This window comes from Canis lupus, chromosome 25, assembly GCF_011100685.1.
Source record: "Canis lupus familiaris isolate Mischka breed German Shepherd chromosome 25, alternate assembly UU_Cfam_GSD_1.0, whole genome shotgun sequence".
In the NCBI taxonomy this organism is placed as follows: Eukaryota; Metazoa; Chordata; class Mammalia; order Carnivora; family Canidae; genus Canis; species Canis lupus.
Window position 1 is genome coordinate 19,423,839 of NC_049246.1, and position 27,999 is coordinate 19,451,837.

The 27,999-nt window shown below is 37.5% G+C and overlaps 1 protein-coding gene across 4 annotated transcripts in view; it reads left to right on the forward strand.

The window, feature by feature from the left end:
- PALLD (palladin, cytoskeletal associated protein) overlaps window positions 1-27,999 on the forward strand; it is a 421,753-nt gene that overhangs the window by 208,188 nt on the left and 185,566 nt on the right. For all 4 annotated transcript variants that reach the window (XM_038573555.1, XM_038573556.1, XM_038573558.1 and 1 more), the window contains exon 10: window positions 2,018-2,360. In XM_038573555.1, the coding sequence (XP_038429483.1) occupies window positions 2,018-2,360 (343 nt within the window). The remainder of the gene's footprint in view (window positions 1-2,017; window positions 2,361-27,999) is intronic.

Sequence of the window (27,999 nt, forward strand, 5' to 3'; positions counted from 1 at the left end):
TACAAGGTAAACCTAATGTAACTTGGAGAAGCTGTGAAGATCTTAGAAATCAAATTTCATTGAAAATGAATTTTCTGATATGGAAAAAAACGAAAGCAGTATATTATCCTGTTAAAACTAATATTAAAAACTAGCCAGGGCAGCCCGGGTGGCTCAGTGGTTTAGCGCTGCCTTCAGCCCAGGGTGTGATCCTGGAGACCCGGGATCAAGTCTCGTGTCCAGCTCTCTGCATAAGCCTGCTTCTCCCTCTGCCTGTGTCTCTGCCTCCCTCTCTGTGTCTCTCATGAATAAATAAATAAAATCTTTTTTAAAAAAATCTGAATTAAAAAAAGATTTATTTGTTTATTTGAGACAGAGCGTGGTGGGGGAAGGGGCAGAGGGAGAGAACCTCAAGCCGACTCTGCTGAGCAGGGAGCTTGATCTCATGACCCTGAGATCATGACCTGACCTGACCTGAAATTAAGAGTTAGGTGCTTAACTGACAGAGCCACCCCGGTGCCCCTGGATATATATATCTTTAAAGATTTTATTTATTCATTCATGAGAGACACAGAGAGACACACACACAGGCAGAAGGAGAAGGAGGCTCCCTGCGGGGAGCCTGATATAGGACTCAATCCCAGAACCCTAGGGTCATGAGCTAAGCTGAAGGCAGATGCTCAACCACTAAGCCACCCAGGCGTCCCTGGGTATTTTTTTTAAACTCATAGATGTACCACTTGCAAGGGCTACCTGAAAGCTTTTTCCTATGTCTTTAGTTGACTATTTTCTCCTCTTACTAATCAGCTTTACTTTAACTTACTTTTATTGATTCATCACTGTTATTTACTTTGCAGTAGTTTTTAAAATAATACTTTGACCAAGCCTGGCACATTGTACATACAGTAGGGAATCAAGAATTGGGTTGTGGCTGCAGGAGATAGACTTGGGGAGAATTGAACTGCACTTTGATGTCTTCAGAAGAGTGAGAAGTTGGTGCTAGGTGGCAGCAGAGGAACAAACAAGACTGGCTTAAGGATATTGGAATGCAAACTGTGTAAATGCTTTTTTGGTTAATAAAAGAAATGTAAAGTTGACTGGTTTGGTGATGGAGCCAATATGGACACAGGAAACAGAAAGTCTGGTGCCACAGTTGGAGCTGCAGAGCAGGAAGGATTTCAGGGTTTGATCCTGAGGTGGCTTGAGACTGCTCCGTCAGATGGCCCTGGCAGTAGTGCCATCTCCAACAACAGAGCCAAAAACTCTGGTCTGTAAACAATTTTGTGGCAAAAATTGGCATGCGGTCTTTCCCATTTTCACCAGAGGTGAATCTGCTGCAGGCCAAACATAATCAACAAATATTTTTTGAGCTTTCAGTTGAGCTCAGTAAGGATTTTTGAGTACATTCCAGGAGTTCTGTTGGGCTCTGGGCAAGGTGAGGAATCCAAGGATGACATGATCTTATCGGAAGATGTTTTCAGTTTATTGAGAGTTAACGAGTAAGTTTCTTTGGTACTGAATTACAGCCGTGACAATTATCTGAATTGGAAAAACATTATGTATGAGATCATAAGACAGAATTTTATTTTCCTTAGGTTTAAATAGAATATCCATTGCCCATCACAGAAAGCCTTTAGAGTTTGAGCTAATGTCAGTGAGGCACAGGTAGGATGTTCATTCGTAACCGCGGATTGCAATGTGAGCAAAGAAGGCATTATTAGTTGATGTTATTTGTGTTGTCATTTTTTACCAACTTCTGTGTTTAGGTCTTGTTTGAAATTTGTTGATGAATTGGTAGTTCATCTCTCTGCTTGTGGGCACAATCAGGAAATGAAACAGGTAGCAGTCCCTGAAAACCAATTTGGAAGAACCAGACCCTCCATCTGGCTTTGCTTGTGGATAATATGAGGGCAGCAGAGCTGCCTCCTCTTTAACTACTTAGTGGGGAACAGGGATTTTCAGGTAGTCTCTGACAGCATGAAAATAACAGTTCAACTATAGCGTCTTCTTATTTTTCCCTCTCTCTCCACATCCTTAGCCAACACTGAAAACTGTAACTATGACTCAGTGGGAGAATCCAACAATGATCACTTCCAACACTTTCCACCTCCTCCTCCAATCTTGGAGACGAGTTCCTTTGAGTTGGCTTCAAAGAAACCATCTGAGATCCAGCAGGTGAACAGCCCTGAGTTAGGACTCAGCATGGCAGCCCTTCAGATGCAGTTCAATTCTACGGAGAGGGAAACAAATGGAGTCCATCCCAGCCATGGAGTAAATGGACTGATTAACGGCAAAGCTAACAGTAATAAATCTCTTCCAACACCAGCTGTCCTGCTTTCACCCACTAAGGAGCCACCACCTCTGCTTGCCAAACCAAAACTGTGAGTATTTCTGCATGGTTTTATAATATTTTCCATACCCCTGCTAAATTGCCTTTCTGGCCAGGGAAAACTTTTTGCCTGGACTCAACTATATGGCAGGTTGCCTTTTCTGCAGGCAAGTTGTCCCTAGCTGATGTGACCTTGCTAACAATGTGAGGGGTTGGGTGTCCTTCAAAAATATAAAAGATGCCTAAAAATAAAGAAGGTAAATGAGAAAACTTGGTTAAATCTACCCTTTGCTGAAAGCTATAACTGGTTTCAGCTATAAAAATATCTATTTGTGGTGTGGCCTTTCCAATGTATAGCAAGGATGTAGCCACTCCCCAGAGGTGATTGAAAAGGAGACCTACTTTGAGTTTGTTATTAAAAACATTTCCAAGTGTTTTGAATTTAAGAATCAGTAAGGAAATCTGACAGAGATAATCCTGGGAAAACTGAAAGCTGAGGTTAGAAATTCTGTGTGCAGAACCTGGGGAAGAGGAATGAAACCAGAGATAACCAGGCTCCTCAGGGAGAAGAGTGCCCCACATAATACAGCTTACTTAGCTTTGGAATTCCATAGAATTGCTTCTTTTCATGAATACCACCTTCATATTTGATATCCATTATTTTCTTAGGATGATAAACCTTCCATGAGCTGTTTCCGTTGGCACCACACAGTGGAGAGTTGTTATGAATGGAGCCATTACAATGTCAGAGAGAGGCAGAAATCAATTAACTCCATAGTTTCTATCATAGCATAACAGACCTAGAATTACTGCCTTGATAGAGGTCAGTGGAGATGTCAGAATCATATAAAATGTCTACTCTATGAGGTCACATTTCCATTCGAATGAATTTACCAGAATCTAGGAGTTATTGTTTCCCTAGTACTGAACAGCCTACTCTTCTCCTGTTATCAGCTCGTTTGTTAGAAATGTTAGAATGTATAAGATGTTTCAATTAGAATGTCTTACCTTTGCACATCACTTTGTTTATTAAGTGGTTTCATGAGCCTTGTTAGACTAATCAAATACATCAGCCACAGAAATGTCTTAAGTTAGCAAATGGGCAGACAACTTTAGAAAAAGAAGCTTCTGGACAATTTTGTGTTGAATTCTCAAAAATCTGTCTATTACTGCCTCGCACTTAATTTTGCATTTTGGCCAAACTTGTTTTTCAGGCAGCTAGGCTACTAGTGGTGTATACAGTAGTGTAAAAGATACAGGGTGAACATTTAATACCTGTGCTCCAGCTCCACTGAGATGCTGAATAGGTAAAATGAACTGAAAAGTGGCAGCCTTAAAAGAGATTTAGACCCTGGCAGCTCCATCCCAGAAATTAATTGTTACTGCTTTCTCCTTTTATCTTTGTATTTTGAATCTGTATTTGTAGTGCTTTTAATGAAATGAGGGACCTGCTCTCCTGGGAAAGACTTTTAATGATGAGGACTTCTCTGTGCTATTGATTAAATGAAGTGTATCTACCATAATGACTGTCATAAATTAGATATAAATCACGGGAAAGCAAACATGAAGAGCTGTGAACAGGCGTTTACAGCCCTTCTTATCTCAGGACTTTCAGCAACTTGTTAGCCCATGGCTCTGCTTTACAAGGATGTTAGTATGTGTGATGGGGGTGGGGTATCTCTACCAAAGAGTTCTGAGTTCAATGACATGAGTAGTTTAGGGGAGCTGGGGTGGCTCAGTTGGTTGAGTGTCCCACTCTTGATTTCAGCTCAGGTCATGATCTCACGGTTGTGAGATCAAGCCCCATGTTGGGCTCTGTGTTCAACAGAGAGTCTGCTTGAGATTCTCCCTCCTTTCTTTTCCCCTCCCTTGATTCATGGATACACACTTTCTCTCTCTCAAATAAATCAATTAAAAAAAAAAAAAGATGAGTAGCTTAAGTTTAAAGAGTGACAACTGTGATTTGCTATTAGCCAGATTTTCAATACAATGTAAGGTATAGAAAAATGGACTTTATTGCTTACTATCCAAATAGAGGGTTTACTCTGCTTCATGAGGAAATTTAGGGAAAGGCAAATCACCTAATAATAAAACCTGGTAGCTTACAAGTAACATTACTTACACCAATTTTTACCACTGGTTGTTGTTTTTTTTTTTCCCCCAAATCTTCATGTGCTTAAATATATTCTCAGAGTATCACTTAATTCTTATCATATTGTATTAGTACCTGCTGTTTACTAGGTAGAAAATAAAAATATGTGATAACACTTTCAAAATACATATTTTAAAGTTTTCTTATGAGGTATAATACTTTCTTGGATTTGTCTTAATTACAAAGTAAATGTATACTTGATGTGCCAATTCAAACAATACAGAAGAAATTAAAAAGTGAATGCTATTTGCTTTTCCTCTTCCATCCTGCCTTTTTGAGGTTGAACTAGTGTTACTGGTTCAGTCCAGTCTTCCAATCCTTTCTCTATTGTCATGGTCTTTTCCGAAAAGGTTTCTCATTGTTTTACAAGTGAGCCATTGATGGAGGAATGCTTCATCATTCCATTGAATGACATCTGTAATAATTTAGAATGGCATTGAAATTACTGACAAGGACTACAGACAGATAACTACCAACTAAAATTCTTTCACATGTCTATTCCTTTTTCAGACATTGGAGAGAAAATGAAATTTTGCCTCTTACTGTTGGCAGTTAAAAAGTATGCATTGCTCTAATCTTTTTCCACTAGCCTGTGATTTTATTCCCTTTCAAGAAAGGAGAGGCTTATATTTTGGGGCTATATTTTATGCCATTTCATTCTTCTGAATCATTTGTAATCAGATAAATAGAAAACAATTTGGAGGGGGTAAATAGTAGGAATTAAAACATTTACTCTTGGAATAAATTAACCCAAAAGGCATGTTTGACTCGTCAGATTCCTTTCTTTTTTTTAAAGAAGTAGTTTCTGGGATCCCTGGGTGGCGCAGCGGTTTGGCACCTGCCTTTGGCCCAGGGCGCGATCCTGGAGACCCGGGATCGAATCCCACGTCGGGCTCCCGGTGCATGGAGCCTGCCTCTCTCTCTGCCTGTGTCTCTGCCTCTCTCTCTCTCTCTCTCTCTCTGTGAGACTATCATAAATAAATAAAAATTAAAAAAAAAAGTAGTAGTTTGTTTGTTTGTTTTTTAAGATTTTATTTATTTATTCATGGGAGACACAGAGAGAGAGAGACACGCAAGCAGAGGGAAAAGCAGGCTCCATGCAGGGAGCCCGACTTGGGACTGGATCCCGGGTCCCCAGGATCACGCCCTGGGCTGAAGGCGGCGCTAAACCGCTGAGCCACCCAGGCATCCTGACTCGTCAGATTGCTAAGGAATTATCATTTTCAAAAAGAAAATCTCTTTGCATTTTCTCTCTCAATAGTTGCAGTACTGATGATGAGAAGAAAAAAAAAATCCAAGACTAAACTGGAAAGATAGAATTGTTTTCTTTAGCAGTCATGATCCCTTATATCCCACCTGAAGTCCTCACCAGTAGCTTTGCAGCCTCCCAGACCTCCAGCCAGAGTCTGCCCTACCTGTCCTGAGGGCCAGTTTCCTGGCTCAGCATCCTGTTGACATCCACTTCAGTTTCTGCATCTCTCAATGTCTTTGTGTCAAATACCGTCCCTCAAGTAGAAGTTTAACATGATTCAATAGGCTCTTCTTACTGAAGATGCCATGCACATTGGATTTTTGGCATAATGTTACCACTTGCGGTGGGAATAGAAGTGCACTTAGAATACTACACAGGAAAAATTCCTAAATGAGAGTTATGTGTTCGATACTCATAATCTTCTATGACAGTGCAAAGAAAAGAAGCAACATGGTGCTGAAGTCCTAATTCTTATCAGAGAAAAAGAGAAAGGAATAAATACAAACCTACCTTAGGAACTATTTGTTACATTGTTTTCCTTGTTGGAGTACCCCAGATAAGTCTGTTGCCTCCCACTCCCTGCAAATTATGTCTGAAGATTCAAAATAAACATAGGGCTCAGTTTGTGAATAGGAAAGAAAATCCCTGTTTCTCTTTATTCCTGCCAAAACACAGTCCTTCAAAGGCATGGATATGTATGGGATCCCCAGGAATAAACCCTGGAAGGAAGCTTTGGAATGCCAAATTTAGTAGGTGATTTGCAAAACATATAGTAAAGCGTGGTTGTGGTCATGTTTTTCCACTGAGCTCACCTCCTAAATTAGACCAAACAATATCTAAATAACATGCTGCTTTCAAATCTCATTTGCTTCTTTGTTTTTAATATTCTTCCTGTCTTGTGGGAGGGAGGGAGATTATAAACCTGTGGAGAAAGCAAAATGAGAAGCCAAAAGGGAGATTTCTGAAGGGCGAACCAACAGGCAAGTCCTCGCACCCAGGAAAGGACAAGTCAGCAGATAACACGATGCACACTTGCCACTCTGGTGCCTCAGCCTGAGAGTCCATGCCCTTTGACTGGAGGAATGAGAACGAAATGTTTCCAGAATTTTTAACATGCTTAATCAACAGCTAAGCTAGATATGGATTTAACTCTTTGTCCTGGTCTTACTGCTTTCTCTATCCCTTGCCTCTAAGGAGAAAGCATCGTCATTTCCTATCTGAAAAGGGTAAAATGATTTCAGGCTGAATCGGGCTTTTGGAAATGATGGCATTTCATGACCTTCATCTCTTTCTCTTTCCTCTCAGTCCCACCCTTAGACACCTCATTGTTCCCACAGCTCTTGTCTCAAGAGAGGGGCATGTCTTAGATGCTCATTCATACTGAGGCCCTGGGGGTTTTGTGTGTCACATCAGCGCAGCTGTGGCCTGACGAAGTGAAGCGGTGTCTTCAGCCCTAAGTGATCATCAGCACTGTGTAAAATCAGAGACACAGCCTCTCACTGCCTGTGTGAGAATGAGGATGGTGTATCGGAGAGACCGAAGAGGAGGAGAGAGCAGCCCATGTCCCTCTCTTTAGCAGTGTTTGAACTATGCCCAGCTTGCTATATTTGGAAGTTCCTTAAGGTTTCCCCCACACTTCAAGCACAAGTTGTTCCTTGGCCTAGAATGTTCTACTCCCCAGAATGTTCCACTAGTAGCTGGCCCCTTCTGGCTTTCAGCTCCCAGCTTAATGTCCCCACCTCCCCTAACCACCCAATCTAATGCTAATTCTCCAGCTGTTAAACTTGGCTCTTCTCAATAAATCATCCTCTTTAATGACCGCATAGCATGTAACTCTTTCTGATAGCTTCCTATTGACTTCTTGTTAGTATGTGTACTGCTTTTGCCCCTCTATTATAATGCGAGCTTTTTGAGAATAGGAACCTTGACCATTTTTCACTGCCTTTTCACCAGGACCTAGACCAGGGCTGACATGATCAAAAACATTTTTGAATGAGTGAAGCAGGAACAGACCAACGAAAAGGAAGAGCAAGCTCTCCTACGATTAGAGCAAGCCTGTTTGTTCCGTTTAACCTCATACCTAGACGGACTGAGACTTTTGTTTTCAAACCTCATCAGTTCCAGAGTTTTCCTACTTAATCATACTTTTCCAGCTGACCTCATTTACCTTATACAGAATGATATGAAGAACTAAATAAGAATCCCATGGAATAGAATGACATTGGAAAAGTTTGTTCAGCCAAGTTACTCAATTTGGGGACCCTTTCAACTCCTCCTCCTTTTCTCCTGTGTTTCATTAACATTTTATTTTTTTTTTTCATTAACATCTTACTTTAAAATATCATGGAGAAAGTGAGACATTTGAAAGGTCTGAGAGGACATTTTCCTTCTCTAGTACATACTTGCAGTGTCAGTTGGCCACAGTACAATCAAACCGCTAGTTCAAGGTGTGTGTACTTGACATGTTAACACTCCCATCAGATGCCAGACTTTTGATGAAAGACTGAGAGCTTCTGTGCTACTCCCTTCCTGCCCTGTTGATGTTGGACGGCTGCTCGAACTCCAACGTGCGGCTTGGTCAGTATAATTTAGAGAGTTGAACATTTTTCCATCCTTTAACCTCTACTAATTGCTTCTCCCTCTGCTATGTCTCTACCTCTCTATGTGTGTCTCTCATGAATAAATACCCTCTACTAATTGGGATGTAAGAACTCACTATATCACTGACATTAGAATATAAATGGTTTCCTATGTTCTGTAAACCTTACCTTATAGGTTTAACACACAGGCAAGGAGAGGATAAGCGCAACAGTTTGAGGCAAAATAAGCAACGGAGATTGAAGAGGTATAATCATCAAGCAATTATAGAGAGGTCTTAAGTGTACATAAATGTATTTAAAAATCTAACACTTTTCATTCACTATTAATTGAGCATCAGCAATGTGTTGGGTGCTGAGGACACAGATGAAAAAAACAAAAGCATTACCTTTGAATAATATATGGTTTAGTGATCGCTAAGATCATATCGGCAAGAATACACCAATGAATTCTACACATCTTTTAAAGTTATGTAAATGTTGTAGGCAAATGACTAATTCCTAAGTTAATTTCAGTGCAACCCAGTTGCCTTCTCTTCCTAATTTAATATTTGGAAGATAAGCCATTCTGCTTTTGATCCTGAAGACTAAATAGGCAGCGACTTCCATTTCTGGTTAAATGGTTTTTGTTATCTGCTGAGTCTAGTCAAATAACGAAGCAGTCTAATAGCAGTGAAAGTGCAAACTATGGAACGAGCAGAGCCTTCAAAATAATATTAGGGCAAAAAGAGCAGAACGTAGTGTTTTCAGTTTGTTATAAAATCACATCTATACAAACACACGCACACATTCACCAAGCACATTGGAAAATGGTGAATAAGGAATGTAGGCAAGATCATGGCCTTAATCTTGTAGCACCTGGCCATGCATGCAGATATGGGCTCTTCATAAATACAACATGATGATGACTATGCATTAACAGTGTTGGTGTTGGATCACTGTAAAAACAACCCTTCCCTGAAATGGAAAATTCAATCAAGGAACTTCCTGAAGTGTGAAACTTTTAACTAAGGAATAACATTTTGATGTATTCTTCCTTGTGATTTTTTTCATGTAAAAATTGGCTCTGATACAGTGTCGTGTTCTTAGATATTAGAATAATAGTACTATAATAGTACTTTGCTGTGCTAGTGTTTTGGTGAATATAATGTTTAATTACATTTCCAAAAGGAGGTTGAGTCCTTATTTTTATGGCTGGTAGTCTTATTTTGTGTCCAAAATATAGTTGGAAATACTTACAGATACCCCGTGTGCATTCAAAGGTGGTCCTCAACCATCCACAAGAAATCCTATATGTGCATCTCAAATAATAGATGCTTTCCATGAAAGAGTAAAACTATGGTGCAATATTTCTTCAACATTTCCGTCTCATCTTGCCTCAGTATGTACGAGAGCTCCTTTAGTGATTACAAAGTAATTTGATTAAAGTCCCTGCTGGGTAGTGGCCTTTTGGAAGGGCCAGGGCTCAGCTCAGAAATCAGATGGAGCCATATATGAGCAGTATGCTCAGAGATGATGCTTGGATCTCATGTCAAAATAACAACGTAGTGTTAAGCCCCAGAAAACTAGAAACAATTATATGTATATACAGCTTAATATCAATTTTATGAGAAAAACTTAAACCAACTAAAAATGTTTTTATTAGAAGGAATTATATCAAAATAATACCGTTGGTTCTTTGGTGGAGTTTTGAGATTATCTTTTCTTGTTAAGTAGTCCTGATTTTTCAGCTTTTCAACACTAAGGTTTATTACATTTGTAATTACAAAGTGGTATTTTGAAGGAAATAAGCACTTCCAATTCTGTTTGCACCATCCTCCCTTCTGCATTTAACCTCAGCTCATTCTTCTTTTCATCATAGATGCTCCCTTCTCCATAAGAGTATCCAAGTTCAATTTTGAGCACAGTTGAAAGCAGAATGTTCTGGTACTGAATATTCTCACTTTCCCCAGTTGGAGCTTCTCTCTTCTAGAAGCCAGTGGCTTCAGGATTCCATCTGAGTTTCTAGGACCCACCTTTGGAAGCCCTCCTCAGAAAATGTCCTAAACTCCAGAATGACTTTGCTTCTCCATGAACACTCTCACATCCCCACACCAACCAAAACTCCCATTCTTTCAATTGCACATCTCAAAAGTGACAGGAATAAGATAATTTTTCACCTTTAAGTTGAAAATAAGCCAACTGTTTTGAAGATTGATATTTAATGTATAATCCATACGAGGCCTTCCACAGGAAGGAGGATGAAAACTTTTCCCTCAGAAGAAGCAGGGAGAAAAAAAAAAAAAAAGAAGAAGCAGGGAAGGGGAAAAGATGTAGGAACAGAAAACTGAAGTGCTAAGCCAAATAACAATATTACCAGTAAGATATATGATGAAGACATTTGCTGAAATAGGAAGGATAATTATGGTAAGTGTGAGATTAAGAACAGTGAAAAAGGCTGAAGAGAACTCTGAGAGGTGATCAGGATACCAAGAAAGGAGTGCCATGCCATTTCCTAGCAAAAGTGAGAACACATATTAGAGTCAATGAGCATATTTTGTGACTTTATTTCAACCATAATCTTTACTCTGAAGGGAGGAACTGGCAAGATGGAGATGCTATAATATTTAATGTGATGATCCTTGAGAAGTGTCCTCGAAATCCTCATCCAAGCAGTGTGTGGCATCAGAAAGGAAAGCAGAGAAAGGCAGATCAGGACTTAAGGGGGAAAGAGATAATGACTCAAGAAAATGGCAATAACAGCAAGAGGGAAAATGACTCAAAGGGAGAATGAAATGGGAAGATAGGAAAAAGGAACAGTGGTTATGATTAGAGGACTCTGAAAGTTCAAAATCTTAAAGACCCTCCAAGTGCTGAAGGAATTTAAGACATTATCTGTTTGAGTGGATAGTTGAAGTGGAAGTTAAGGTCATAGCAGTAGAGGAAGTGGTCAAGGAACCATGAAGTTAAGATGTTAGAAAGAACTTAACATGGATGGTGGCCAGAAGTGATGGCAGGAAATGAAAGGCTAAATGGTAAAGTCATTGAGAAAAATGAGGAAATGGCTGAGCTTGTTGGTGACAACCAAGGAAGAGAGAGTGATATAGGTGGAGCACATAGACTTCAAAAAGGAGCAGATGTTGGGTGAATGACAGGCAAAACTGTTGTAATAGCTTTGAAGACAGGTGAGCATGCAGAGCCCTCCATGCTCAGAGAAGATCGTGATGAAGTTAGTAGCATCATCAAAGAAAGACATTTCAGTTAAGACAAAAGCATTTTTTTAATTAAAAAAATTCTTTAAGAAGATTTTATTTATTTATTCATGAGACACACACACACACACACACACACACACACACACAGAGGCAGAGACACAGGCAGAGGGAGAAGCAGGTTCCCCACAAGGAGCCGGATGCAGGACTCTATCCCAGATCTTGGGATCACGCCCTAAGCCAAAGGCAGACACTCAACCACTGAGCCACCCAGGTGTCCTGACAAAAGCATTTCTGATGAGAATAGAAAGTGTCCTTGTTGGTTAGAAGCAGTCAAAGAATCCTGCAGACAATAGAAGGAATCCGGAGAAGGATGACAACCAGGGAAGGGAGAACAAGGAGACAGCTTTAGGGGAGATGTTTGCATCCGAAGAGGTAAGATGAGAGGATGAGAGAACGAGAATATCCTGGAGGATCACTTGCTGTTATTTCATGAAGATTATTTGTAGTTAGAAGCTGATAGAGCCATTTCCAGTATAATTAATGTCTTCTGACCTCTGGATGTGAAGGTTCCCACTGGTATAATAACTGCCTCTGTTTGTTTCCTTTTTTTCTTTCTTTCTTGCTCCAGATTGCTGCTTATTTTTTTGATCTAACTTCCACTTCAACTATCCACTCAAATAGATAATGTCTTAAATTCCTTCCGCACTTGGAGGTTCTTAAGATTTTGAGAGTCCTCTAATCACAACCACTGTTCCTTTTTCCTACCTTCCCATTTCATTCTCCCTCTGAGTCATTTTCCCTTTTGCTGTTACTACCATTTTATAGTTGCTAACTTTTTCTATTCAAGGCAGACCTTGAATTGGGTTTTTATTGAACAAGCCTATTTCCTATATTTGAATATTTTGAACAATTGTTCTCAATTAACAGGTCTCTCATCCATATATATTGAATTTCACTTTGTGTCTTCAACTTTTACTACTGGAGAATTTATTTCTTTATGCTTCAGGCTAAAAATATGTGAGGTTGCCAATTTTTTACCATTGATTTATTTTTTCTGCTAATGTGTAAGTTTTTCATTCAAACTAATATATCACCTAATGGTGAGAACATTAGTAACAGGGAGGTTTATTTTAGTTGGTTTCTATTTCATGTGTAAAAGCAGATGATTCATTTTCTCAACAAACCTAAGAATGACTGCTTCCTTACTTGACTAAAGTTATGATTATACAAACCTTGTAGATAACAATGGAATCGATGTAGATTTTTGAAAACCTTTCCATATGTGGCAAGGTATTAAATATGCTTTCATTTGGTTTTAAGAATAATTCATGTATTAAGCTAATTCAAGAAACTGTGCAGATTTTCATGAAACAGGTTGGCTGGTTAAATCACTTATATGTTAAACACATAAATTTGCTTCATTATTCAAAAGAGAACTATAAATTAATTGCTGAATCTCAAACTTTGGTATACTAGGTTCATGTCTTCTGACCTCTGGATATGAAGGTTCTCACTGGTATAATACTCCCTGCTCTGTTTCTTTTCTTTTCTTTTCTTTTTTTTTTTTTGTCCTTTCTTGCCCCAGGTTTCTATATTTTTTAAAATTTAAATTCAATTAATTAACATATAGTGTATTATTATTTTCAGAGGTAGAGTTCAGTGATTCATCAGTTGCATATAACACCCAGTGCTCATTACATCCTGTGCCCTCCTTACTGCCCATCACCCAGTTACCCCACCTCCCCTCCAGCAACCCTCAGTTTGTTTGCTATGATTGAGTCTCTTATAGTTTGTTTCCCTCTCTGATTTCATCTTGTTTTATTTTTCCCTCCCTCCCTCCCTCCATGCTCCTCCATCCTGCTTCTTAAATTCCATATATGAGTGAAATCCTGTGGTATTTGTCTCTGACTGACTTCACTCAGCTTAATCCCTTTCTAGTTTCATCCCTGTTGTTGCAAAAGGCAAGATTTCATTGTTTATGAGGGCTGAGTAGTATTCCATTGTGTGTATATACACCACATCTTTATCTATTCATCTGTCGATGGACATCTGGGCTCCGTTTCTGAGGGCTTTTGTTAGTATGTGCATTGATTGTAAAAGGTTTTTGTTGCTGCTCAGAGGAAATGCCCCAGTAAATTTATCCATCTACTTAATTTCTGCATTCACATTCCCACTGTGTTTGCTCTACCTCATCTCAACTCAGAAACCTTGAGAATGTATTTGCTTTGTGCCCTGCTCCATTTCATGGCGTTCCTTAGGTCTGTTTTTTATTTAAATGGAATGATGTGGGTATCTACAGTAGGTAGCACTTAAGGGATTCCAGTGCGAACCTCCTGATGAGAAGCTAGTAAAACCAAGGAGTCACTGACATACTATCTAGATATTTTTACTTCACTATGTCAGGAACCAAAAAGAGTAGGTGCAGCTATCTAGTATTCTTTTTCCTCATAAGAGTTTATAAATAGGTCAAATACGGGTAATTATATGCCTCAGCTATAATTTTAAACTTGCTGCTTTCCTAGTAATTGGCATTAAATATGAAGGTTGTGAAAGATTTCTGGAAAGACCACAAAATATTTTCTTGTCCTCATTTCTTTGTTGAAATAGTTCATATGCCATCTGGTTTCAGGAATGTATCATTATATGCAGTGTTTGTAGCAAAAAAAAAAAAAAAAAAAAGCCATAAAAGATGGCCTGAGTACAATGCCTTGCAAAGTAAAAATGTTTTTTGTTCTCCGTACTTTCTAAAATTGAGTTTATAGTTTGGTCTTCCAAATAGTTTTAGCCATGGGGTAAATCCTTGCTTTGGATGATTGTATTTTCATGTCTCATGCCCTCCTCTCCCTTGTAGCTCTTAGCTCTTGCTTTCTTCAAAGGGCATCCTTTAAAACAAATGTGAAATGTTTACACTTATTTGTATTGTATCACAAAGGGGTTTTACACAGAGAAGAGAGGATTATTGATGATGAAGCATTCTAGAATAACAGCAAGAGTTCCACTGCATGTTTGTTCTAATTATTCTACCATTAAAAAGCAGAATTATATTTGGTTGTGTCATTATTAAGGCTTTCTGATACTAAACAGCTGCCTTACTAGAGAGAAGTTATTAAAGGATTTTTTGTTTTACTGAAACCTGGTAGGAGGAGGTTACTAAAAGCAATTAGGTGGTTGCAGAACCTCCTTTTACTTGAAAGTTAAGTTACACTGAGGACCCTGGTCCCCATTTCACCATGAAGGCAGCTTGAAAGAAATTTGCATTTGTTATTTTGCATTATAACAAGGGAACGAACAAAAGCTCCCTTTGTTGACTCTGAAGTTTCGCCTGGAGCTAGATCATGAGCAGCAGCTATGCTTTTGCTTTGTATCTGGTGCTGTGTCTGATCTGCTGTCTTCTCATACTGGAAGATCTTGGAGTAGACGAAATGCAGGCAGGCAAATATGCAGACTTGAACCTGGATCCAGTTCAGGCCCCAAACATAGAAATCTGGATTTGGATGGAATGAGAATGCGGAGGGTTCATGCTTGTAGGAGTCATCTAAGACATGGGCCAATTTGGAATGTTTTGGTGAGCCCATCCTGGGACTCTAACTCTGTGTCATGGAGCTGGATGGGAGGTTGGATTGAGTTAAATTGACATTTTCGTAAGACCATAACCTCTGAAAAGGACCAGAAGTTACACCAACTTTGTTGATGTCTAGCAGATGTATAAATGGAACTTTTGAATTCATGTCTTTCTCCCAGATCCTTATCGTTTTGAACTGTATACTCTGGGTAGACTAGAATAAATTAATTTTGCCTGATATGAGAAAATAGGCATGTTCCTCTTGCTAAGCAAACTCCACTTAGTTATGAGCAATCTGTCAGATATAATCCCAGATCGACAGGTCTTTTTTCCCCCTCCTTGTGTCAAATTTCCTCCATGTTCTAGTTTCATATGAAATTTATAAACATCAACATTTCATATTCTAGGAAATTATTCATTTCTGGGTCCATGGTGAATTTAGCATGTACTGCAGTATACTGTTTAGAGGTGAGACAACTATCTTGGAATTTATAAAAATTGAAAAACCCTTATATACAGTCATAAGCCAAGAGACTTCTACCGTACACCAGGGTACTCCAACCCTAATAAAGGCAAGTAAAAGTTTGGATATTTATTCCAATAGAAGCTGTTGTTGTCATCCCACACTTAGAACAAGTAGACATTTTTGACATTTTTTACTCTAGAAACTCTTATTGCTACTAGTTATATAACCTGGACATGTTTCATATTGATATGACATTTCAAAATAAAGGATTATTCCACTGCAAAAAACTATTTCAGAGACTTTATACAAATATGAGCAATCAGTATTAATTATTAAAATATTTGGAAAAGGACACTATGGCACACTTGCACTCTATTTTTCCAGTCTTGGTCATGGATTTTTTTTTCTTTTTACACTGAATTGTTTTTTCACCAGCTCTCATTGGGACCATCAGTGCAGCTAGTCAGCATTTTCTTAAACATTTTTTTCTCATGCAATCTTCCTGCTGCAAAAGTACTGTCCCTGAAATGCGTAAGACCTCCTTCCTAGAATGCCCCATTCTCTGCTCCATTTTTTTTAATACATACCACAAAAGTTTTTAAATTTAAATTCAGTTAATTAACATATAGGGTATTATGATTTTCAGAGGTAAAGTTCAATGATTCATCAGTCTTCTATAACACCCAGTGCTCATTATGTCACATGTCCTCCTTAATACCCATCCCCCAGTTATCCCATCTTGTCCTCCACCTCCCTCCAATGACCCTCGGTTTGTTTCCTATGATTAAGAGTCTCTTGTGGTTTGTTTCCTTCTCTGATTTTGTCTTGTTTTATTTTTTCCTCCCTTCCCCTATGCTCTTCTGTTTTGTTTCCTAAATTCCACATACAAGTAAAAAAAATCATATAATTGTCTTTCTCTGATTGACTTATTTTGCTTAGCAGAATACCCTTTAGTTCCATCTATATTGTTGCAAATGGCAAGATTTCATTGTTTTTGATGGCTGAGTAATATTCCGTTTGTGTGTGTGTGTGCGCGTGCGTGTGCGTATCTCAACATCTTCTTTATCCATTCATCTGTCAATGGACATCTGGGCTCTCTCCATAGTTTGGCTACTGTGGACATTGCTGCTATGAATATTGGGGTGCAGGTGCCCCTTTGGATCGCTACATTTGTATCTTTGGGGTAAATACCTAGTAGTGCAATTGCTGGGTCATAGAGTAGCTTTATTTGTAACTCTCTGAAGAACCTCCATACTGTTTTCCAGAGTAGCTGTACCAGTTTGCGTTCCCACCAGCAATGTACAAGGTTTCCTCCTTCTCTGCATCCTCACCAACATCTGTCATTTCCTGACTTGTTGATTTCCCTCTGCTCCATTCTTGACTAGCTCTCCAGGCTTAACACACAGCCACTCCCCTAAAACTTCAATGTCATCCTGGAAGTACTTTTCACCTTTACTTATGTTGTCTCCCTTGATTCCCAAAGGCTGTTTCACTTTTTTGTTTTATTTTCTTATTTGCCAGAAGTATACCCTCTAGCAGGTTTCAAAGAAAGAGTGTAGGACAAATTGTTTCTGGATCCTACTTATCTGAACAAACGTTTTTATTCTATCCTCACACTAAATTGATAGTTTGGGTTTGGAATATAGACTATGCCTAAGATTTTTGAAGGAATTACTTCAGATCCTTCTAGTTTCTTGTGTTAGTGTAGAGGAATCCAATGAGCTTCTGCCTTCTGATCCTTTGTGTATGATTTTTTTCATTTCATGCGTAGAACCTTCTGTATATCCCTAGTACTCTGAAATTTCTTTGATGATATACAGTATTTTTCAGACACTGTAGAGGATATTTAGTGGCCCTTTTGATCTTAAAACTCATAGATATATTCTGGAAAATTTTCCTGTATTATTTTTTATTTCTTCTTCACTTTCTCTGTTCTCTCTGAAACTTGTATTATCATGATATTAGACTCCTAAACTGATGTTCTAATTTTCTTGCCAATTTTCAGCAGATTTTCTGTAGATATCTTCACTTTTGTCTTCCAGATGTTCTGCTGAATTTATTTCTATTGTATTTTTATTTCCCAAGACTTCTTTTCATTATATAATTTTTTATAGCATCCAATTCTGTTTCATGAATACTATGATGTCCTTTATCTCTTTACAGATATTAATCATTGGAGTTTCTTTTTTGGGGGGTAGGGTGTCTGTTGTTATAATTTAGCTTCCCCACCCCCATTCCATACATTTTTCTCTATTCCTTCAGGTTCCTTTTCTTCTCTGTGTTTATTTGGGCTGAATTTCATGTTTGAGGATTTTGTTAAATGTCTCTTTGGCACCAGCAAGTTGAATAGGAACTTTGGTTGGGATTTGTCAGCTGGTTGACATTACTCTAGGATTGAGCAAGGACTCCAGATACCTGTATCTACAGGTCTTTTCTAATAGGTTAATCAGTTTCTCCAGAAGGAAATGCATTCAGTTTCCTTCCTGGGGCAAGGGTGGACAGGACTGGTATTTGCTTGGCAGACAGCATCTGGGAGCTGAACAGGGTAGGGGAAGGCTTTCATCATTTAGTGGATACTTTCGTGTAATTCTGTATCCCCATCTTCAACCTCCTCTCTTGCTTTTTTGTTCTGCTACACCAGGTGTTTCAGGATCTGTTTCATACTGACTCTGTGTCTCAGTAATGGAAACCTGTTTCCAGACACGGTGGAAGAGGAATGGTGGACTAGCTACAAGACCAGGGGAATGGAGATGGCTGGTCTCCTACAGACTCTGAATCGATCCTCTCATATTCAGTCCCATCCCTCTCTTCTATTTTCTGAGGATTCTAGTGATCAAGTTTTCTGTTGATCAAATTTAATTCCTTCTTGTTTGATTCGCCTTCTGTAGCACTTAGGTTTCCACTTTCCTCTCCTGCTAACTCAGTGACAACTCATCCATTCACTTTTTGTTCCAACGAACTTAAAATTTTTTATTTCTTTTTTTCTCTCTCCCTGCCTCCCTCGCCTCCCCTTGGTCCCTCCCTCTCCGTTTCCCTCTCTCCCTTTTTTTAGGTTTTAAGGGAAGGAGCAAAAATAAATGGATCTGTTTAACCCACTGTGTTTAAGTAAATGCCAGTTTATGGCTTTGGACCTTCTTTTTATTATGTCAATTCCAGTATAGTTAATAGACAGTGTTGTTAGGTTCAGAGGTACATTGATTCACCAATTTCATATATATCATCCAGTGCTCATCATGATAAGTGCACACTCCTTAAACCCTATCACCTGTTTCACCCATCCCACTTCCCATGTGGTAACTATCAGTTTGTTCTCTATAGTTAAGAGTGTGTTTCTTAGTATGTCTGTCTCTCTCACTTGCCCTTTCTCTTTTCTCTTGCTCATTTGTTTCTTAAACTCCACATATGACAGAAATCATATGGTATTTATCTAACTGTGACTTATTTTGCTTTGCATTATATTCTCTAACTCCATCCCTTGTCATTGCAAATGGCAAGATTTCATTCTTTTTTATGGCTGAATAATAATTCATTGCATATACATAAACACTCTTCTTTATCCATTTATTAATTGAATCCCTGAAGCTCCTTTTCTGTCTTGGATATCATAAATAATGCTGCTATAAACATAGGGGTGCATGCATCCCTTTGAATTCATGTTTTTGTAATCTTTGTGTAAATACCTAGTAGTGTGATTCCTGGATCCTAGGGTAGTTGTATTTTTAACTTTTTTTTTTTTTTAGACAGTGAACATTGAGGTGGGCAGAGGAAGAGGGAGAGAGAAACTTTAGCAGATTCTTTGCTGAGCTCTGAGCTCGACACAGGGCTTAATCTCATGACCCTGAGATCATGACCTAAGCCAAAATCAAGGATTGGACACTTAACCAACTGAGCTATTCAGGTGCCCCAAATCTTATTAACTTTTTGAGAAACCTGCATACTACTTTTCAGAGTGACTGTACCAGTTTGCATTCCCACTAACAGTGCAAGAAGCTTCCTTTTCCTTCCCATCCTTCCAACACCTATTGTTTCTATGTTGTTAATTTTAGCCATTTTGATAGGTGAGAGGTGATAGATATCTCATTGTAGTTTTGATTTGCATTTCCCTGATGTTGAGTGATGTTTGAGGATCTTTTTATGTATCTGTTGGCCAGGCATACAGCATCTTTGGAGAAATGCCTATTCATGTCTTCTGCCCACTTTTAAATTTGATAATTTGATTTTTGAGTGTTGAGTTCTATAAGTTCTTTATATATTTTGGATAGTAACCCTTTATGGGATATGTCATTTATAAATATCTTCTCCCATTCCCTTTTAGTTTTGTTGATTGTTTCTTTTGCTGTGCAGAATGGACCTTAAAGGAAGATTTTTTTTTTCCAGCCTAAGAAAGCAGTATAGGACAGGGACAGAATCTTTACCACTGACAAAGTAGGTGATATTGGATAAGCATCCCACTGCCTCTAAGTTTCTTCAGTGAAAGGGAATTATGACAGTACCTACTCCACAGGATTGTGGTCACATGAAAAAATGTGCTGTCACAGAACATGCCACAGGACAAGTACTTAGCTGATATTGCCTATAATTGTTTTGTTATAAGAGAATGTTAACAATGAATCCTTTGTTACTTGACTATACATACAGAGAGTTTCTGAAATAAGCAACTTACAAAAGTCCTAAAAAACTACAAGTGAATTCTTTATTATGTTCCTTTTTCTTCCTCTACCTTGAAAAGTAGTGAGAAAAAAATATATTAATAAAAAAAATCACTGACCAATTAGGAGAAGCTTTTGCTTTCTTTTAAATCACCTTAGGGTTCCTAGAAATTATACATATTAACTCCAGTGGGCTGAATATCAGAAATGAGGGTAGTGATGATGACAGGCTACAGATGTTCGGCTACAAAATGTTGATAGACCTCTTGTTCTTTGTATAAGCTTAGATATGTAGTCATGCAGGAAACAGGGTTAACAGGATATTTTGTGTAACCCATGGCTAAAGGCTGAAAATTCACACTCACCATGGTTTCTGCTTTGAAATGTTGGAGTCTTTAAAACATTTTATTTTAATAACTAAGATGTTATTAGGGAGATGTTTCTGAAATTGCCAAGGCCTGGGGACATCTTCTCCTATGACAAAGAACTGGGAAAAATAAAATATACCTAGAACTTCCACCAAGTCTCTGGCATTCAAGAAATCTTTATTCTACAATATCATGTGTACAAATTTCCCCCAAGAACTTCTGATACTTTTCTTCCTTGTTCTCTTAAAGTACCCACTTTCCCTCTTCCCTTCCTTTTATCATGTAATTGACTGGCTTAGAGTCAGAGGTAACTAAGTAAATAACTTGAGAGTCAAATCTAGTGATGGGCTAGAGAAGCCCATTTTGAATCATATGCAAAAAGGAAATGAATATGTATTGTTTGCGATAAGCCCAGAACAACCTGAATTGACTATGAAGGAATCCAGTAGCCTTTTCTTAGAAAAATCCAGGCACTCCTTCACATTTCTCTGCTCCTAAGCCAAAGAACATCACTGGAAGTTCAGAATCATGCAGGTTCTATTAGAAAGGTTACTTAAGGCCAAGGAACATGACCAGAACATTTTAAAAAGCATAGGATGTTTAAGAATGGTTCTAAAAGTAAACGTGAAAAAAAAAAAGTAAACGTGAGCACAAAGTGCAGTTCTTCCCTTTTCTTAATCTTAAAATAATTCAGCTCTTAAGCAGAAACTACCTAAAGGCAAATCAAAGTGTCAAACAGATTTAGAATGTGATTCATCAGAACATCAAATGCATTTTATATAGGTTTGTTTATCATAATCTGACAGTACAGGCATACCCTGGAGATACGGTGGGTTCAGTTCCAGACCACTGCATTAAGGCAAATACCACAAGTAAAGCTACTCAAATTAATTTTTTGGTTTCCCAGTGCATATAAAAGTTATGTTTACACTATAGTCTATTAAGAGTGAAATAGCATTATGTCTTAAAAAAAAACTATGTGTATGCCTTAATTAAAAGATACCTTACTGCTAAAAAAATGCTAACCATCATCTGAGCTTTCAGAGTCATAAGCCTTTTGTGGGTGGAGGGTCTTGTCTTGATGTTGATGGCTGCTGACTGGTCAGGGTGGTGGTTGTTGAAGTTTGGGGTGGTAATGGCCATTTCTTTAAAAAAAGAGAACAATGAAGTTTGCCTCATGGAGTGACTTCCTTTCAACAAAGAGTTCTCTGTAGCATGTGATACTGTTTGATGGTATTTTACCCACAGTAGAAATTTTTCAAAATTGAAGTTAATCCTCTCAAACCTTGCCAGTGCTTCATTAAGTTTATGTAGTATTCTAAAATCTTTGTTATCATTTCAACAGTCTTCACAGCATCTTCACCAGGTGCAAATTCCATCTCAAGAACCACTTTCTTTGTTCATCCATAAAAAGCAACTCATTCCTTTAAAGTTTAATCATGAGATTGCAACAATTTAAGCACATTTTCAGAGTCAACTTTAAAAAAAAATTTTTTTTAATTTATTCATAGGAGACAGAGGCAGACACACAGGTAGAGGGAGAAGCGGGCTCCTTATGAGGAGCCGTATGTGGGACTCAATCCCAGGACCCTGGTATCACACTCTGTCTGAGCCTAAGGCAGACACTCAACCACTGAGCCACTCAGGTGCCCTCCAGGCTCCACTTGTAACTCTAGTTCTCTTACATTCCCCACCACATCTGCAGTTATTTCCTCCATTAAACCCCTCAAAGTCATCCATGAGTGTTGGAATCAACTTCTAAACTTATTGTTAATGCTGATATTTTGACCTCTTCCCATGAATCATGAATATTCTTAGGGCATCTAGAATGGTAAATCCTTTCTGAGAGGTTTTCAGTTTACTCTGCTCAGATCCACCAGAGGAATGGCGGTCAAACAGAGCTTGGCTCTTCTCCCCACTCTCCTGCTACTTTAGGGTAGGAAAATGAAAAATAAAGCAAAAAAGCATACAAATAACAAAAACCATAAAACCAAAAAGCCCCCACCTATAATGATGATGGGTGAAAGTGGTATCCTGTTTGACGTTCTAACTCTTTGCTTATCAGTGACCTTGATCATTGTTCTCTCTGTAAAATTCTTGGGCATTTTTATTTCTAGTCATGTGACGTTGTCTTTAAATTCTGGCTGTGTGTTTCACTTTTTAAAATAACCAAACAAACTACTCTTGACCTGCGTGATTTTGTTTTCCTATTAAATATGGAAACCTTACCCAATCTGGAGATTGAATAAATATCCATTTTCCTTTAAAAAAAAATCCTTAACTCTGGCAGCTTTTGCTTTGTAAAGTGCACTTAAATAACATGACTTTGAAAGTAAAAAATACTCCTTGATCCATAAACTGCAGAATGAATGTTGTGTCAGCAGGCATGAGAGCAACATTAGTCTCATTGTCCATCTCTATCAGATCTCGTGGGTGATGGGGTGCATTGTTAATGAGCAATCATATTTTGAAAGGTGGTCATATTTGAAAGGCTCTTTCTTTCTGAGCAGGTCTCAGAAGAGATATCAACAATGAATTTAAAATATTTAGTAATCCATGTTGTAGACGGTGTGCCATCATCTAGGCCTTGTTGTTCCATTTCTAGAGCACAGGCAGAGTAGATTTCCCGTAATTCTTGAGAGCCCTAGGATTTTCTGAATGGTAACGAACACTGGCTTCAACTCAGAGTTCCCAGCTGCATTAGCCCCTAACAAGAAAGCCCATCTTTTGAAGCTTTGAAAACAGGCATTGACTTTTCCTTTCTAGCTATGAAAGTCCTAGATAGCACCTTCTTTCAATTGAAGACTTTCATCTGTTACACTGAACATCTGTTGTTTAGTGTAGCCACCTTCATGAAGTATCCACCAATAGACTTGCTTGGCTCAGAGTTGCCACAAACCTCCAAGTTGTAAAAAACACAATATCTGCAAAGTGCAAGAAAGCAAAGCACAATAAAACAAGGTGTATCATATATTCTTCAGAATTCATTCTTTACCTGTTATTTCACAAAAAAGAAAAGTCCTAACTAGAACATTGTCCTGTAACTAGGCTCCAATGCTCCAATTTCAGTGGTAGGACAGGTCAGAAAGCTTAAATAGACATTCCTCAGTCTTAGAGAAAATAGATTTTGTGCACATAAAACATAGAAAATAGAAACTTATGGTTAAAAGAAGTTTTTAGAACCTCATATAGTCATAGGTTCTTGATATTCTTAGTTTAACTCTTTTTTTAATTGAGGTGTAATCGACATTTAACATTAATTTCAGATGTGCAACATAATGATTCAATATTTATATGTTGTAAAATGATCACAATAAATCTAGTTAATCTCTGTCATCGTACATAGTTACACAAATTTTTTTTCTTGCGATAAAAACTTTTGAGTCTGATTGTCTTAGAAAATTTCAAATATGCAATAATATTATTAGCTCTATATCACAACAGTATATTACATCCTCATTTACTTATTTTATAACTGGAAGTTTGCATCTTTTGACTACCTTCACCCATTTGGTACGCTGTCTAACCCCACACCTCCCACCCCCACCCCAACCCGCCTGCCTCTGACAATTACCAGTCTGTTCTCTGTACCTATAAGTATATTTTGGGTTTTGGTTTTTCTCACTTGTTTGTTTAGATTCCCGTGTAACTAGGATCATATGGTATTTGTCTTTCTTTGATACGTTTCATGTACAATGATGATGTCAAGTTTCATCCATATTGTTGCAAATGGCAAAATTTCCTTCTTTATGGCTGAAAAAATAGTCCATTGTGTGTGTGTGTGTGTATCTCACATTTTCTTTACACATTCATTCATTGGTGGACACAAGTTATATATCTTGGTTATTGTAAATAATGCTGTAGTGAACATGAGGGTGCATATATCTTTTTGAGAAAGTGTTGTCATTTTCTTAGATAAATACCCAGCAGTGGAATTGTTGGATCATGTGATCATTCTATTTTTTCTTTGGGGGCACACCTTCAAACTGTTTTCCATAGTGGCTATACCAAGGATTCCATATCCTTACCAATACTTGTTACTTCTTGTCTTTTTGATAATGACCATTCTAACAGGTATGAGGCACTACTCATTGTGGTTTTGATTTACATTTCCCTGATGATTAATGATATTGGGCACTTTTTCATGTACCTATTGGCTATCTTTATATCATCTTTGAAAAATGTCTGTTTAGATCCTCTGCTCGTTTTTTCATCAGATTGTCTTTTTGCTATTGAATTGTATAAGTTCTTTATATATTTTGGGTATTAACCCCTTATCGGATATAAGATTTGAAAACATTTAATCTCATTCAGTAGATTGCCTTTTCATTTGGTTAATGGTTTCCTTTACTGTGCAGAAGCTTTTTAGTTTGATTTAGTTTTCATTGCTTTAGCTTTTGGTGTCAAATCCAAAAAAATCATTGCCGGGATGTCAAGGAGCTTACCACCTATATATTCTCAGAGCTTTATGGTTCTAGGTCAGATAATAACATCTTTAATCCTGAGTTAATTTTTGTGTATGGTGTAAGATAGTGGTCTGGTTTCAGTCTTTTGCATGTGACTGTTCAGTTTTCCCAACACCACTTATTGAGGAGACTGTCCTTCGTTGTACGTTTTTGGCTCTTTTGTAATAAATTAATTGTCCATACATAGATTTATTTGTGGGCTCTCTGTTCTGTGCCATTGATCTGGGTGTCTATTTTATGCCAACACCATACTACTTTGATTACAATAGCTTTGTAATACAACTTGAAATCAGGAAGTATGTTTCCTCTATTCTTTCTCAAGATTGTTGTGGCTGTTTGGGGTCTTTTTTGGTTCTATGGAGCTTTTTAGTCTTATTTTTTCTAGTTCTGTAAAGAATGTTATTGGAATTCTGACAGTGATTGCATTGAATCTGTAGATTGCTTTGAGTAATATGGACATTTTAATAATATTTGTTCTTCCCATCCATGAGCATAGTATATCTTTCCATTTATTTGTCTTTTTTAGTTTTTTCATTAGTGTCTTATAGTTTTCAGTGTACAAGTCTTTAACCTCTTTGCAAATTTATTTCTAGGTATTTTAGTCTTTTTGATGCTCTTGTAATGGCACTGTTTTCTTAATTTCTCTTTCTGACAGCTTGTTACTGGTGTATAGAAGTGTAACAGATTTTTAAAAAATATTTTATTTATTTATTCATGAGAGACCTAGAGAGAGAGAGAGAGAGGCAGAGACACAGGCAGAGGGAGAAGCAGGCTCCATGCAGGGAGCCTGATGAGGGACTCAATCCCGGGACTTCAGGATTACGCCCTGGGCCAAAGGCAGGTGCCCAACCACTGCAGCTTTAACTAATTTATAAGTTCTGAACCTTTTTTGTGGCATCTTTAGGGTTTTCCGAATATAATAATATAATAGCATGTCATCTGCAAATAGTGACAATTTTAGTTTTTCTTTTCCAACTTGAGTGACTTTTTTGTTTTTCTTGCTTAATTGCTCTAGCTAGGAATTCTAATACTATGTTGAATAAAAGTGGCAAGTGTGGGAATCTTGCCTTGATCCTGATCATTCAACTGTGATTATGATGTTAGCTGTGGATTTCGCATATACGACCTTTATTATGTTGAGGTGTATTCTTTACCACTGTGTTGAGAATTTTTATCATAAATGGATTTTGAATTTTATCAAAAGCTTTTTCTGCATCTGTTGAGATGATCTCATGAGTTTTATCCTTTATTTTTTTAATATGGCATATCACATTTATTTGTAGATGTTGAATTATTTTGCATCCCTGGAATGAATTCCACTTGATCATAGGGTATAGTCCTTTTAAGGTGTTGTTGAATTTAATTTGCTAATTTTGTGGAGGATTTTCACATCTATGTTCTTCAGGGGTATTGGCCTATGAAATTCTTTTCTTGGAGTGTCATTGTCTGGTTTCAGTATGAGGGTAATGCTGGCCTCATAAAATAAGTTTGGAAATATTCCCTCATTTCTGTTTTTAGTAAAAGTTTACAAAGGATTGGTATTAATTCTTCTTTAAAAGTTTGGTAGAATTCACTAGTGAAAAATTCATCTGGTTCTGAGCTTTTGTTTGTAGGGGGATGTTTTTGATTTTTGATTCAGTTTCCTTATTAGTAATTGATCTATTCAAATTTTCTATTTATTCCTGATTCATTCTTGGTAGATTATGTGTTTCTAGGACTTTATCTATTTCTTCTAGATTGTCAAATTTTGTTGTTCTTAGTAGTCACTTATCCTTTTTATTTTTGTGATATCAGTTTTAATGTCTCCTCTCATTTCCTATTTGAATCTTCTCTTTTTGTTCCTCGTGAGTCTAGTTAAAAATTTATCTCTTGTAAAGTTAGGCAATTTGGGATATTTGTTTCTTAATGTAGGTATTTATCTGTGTGAGCTTCTCTCTCAGAACTGCTTTTGCTGCATCCTGTAAGTTGTGTGTATGTGTGTGTGTGTTCACTTATATCAAGGCATTTTAAAAATTTCTCTTATGATTTCTTCTATAACACAGTGGTTGTTCATTAGCATTATATTTAATTTCCACATATTTGTGAATTTTCAAGTTTTCTTGTAATTTATTTCTAGTTTTATATCATTATGATTGGATTTCAGTCCTCTTAAATTTATTAAGACTAGTTTTGTTGCCTAACATATTATCAGTTGAGGAGAATGTTATTCCATGTGTGCTTAAGAAAAATGGTGTTTTTTTTTATTGTTGTTGCTTTTGAATGGAATATTCTGTTTGTGTCTATTAAGTCTACCTGGTCTAACCTGCTTTTTGAGGCTGATGTTTGCTTATTCATTTTCTGTCTAGACCTATCCATTGATGTAAGTGAGGTATTAAAGTTCCCTATTATTATTGTGTTGCTGTTTATTTCTCCCTTTAGGTCTGTTAATATTTGTTTTATATATTAGTTCCTATCTCCTATATTGGATACATAAATATTTTCAGATGTTATATCTTCTTGTTGGATTGGCACCTTTATTATTATGTAATGCCCTTCTTTGTCTCTTACTACAGTCTTTGTTTAAAAACCTATTTTTTCTTATATAAGTATAGCCTTTCTAGTTATCTTTTGGTTTCCATTTTCTATCATTTTCACTTTCATTATCTTTTTCCATCCCTTTACTCTGAGTCTGTGTATGTCCTTGCATCTGAAATTAATCTCTTGTAGGCAGCATATAGATAGGTCTTGTTTTTTATCTACTCTGTGTCTTTTGTTTGGACAATTTAGTCCATTTACATTTAATTAATTATTAACAGGTATGTACTTAGTGCCATTTTGATAACTATTTTCTGGCTGATTCACAGTTCCTCAGTTTCTTTCTTATTCTGTTCCTTTATTATTTCATGATTTAATGTAGTAGTATGCTTAGATCCCATTCTTTTTTTTTTTTTTTTTTTTTTTTTTTATGATAGTCACACAGAGAGAGAGAGAGAGAGAGGCAGAGAC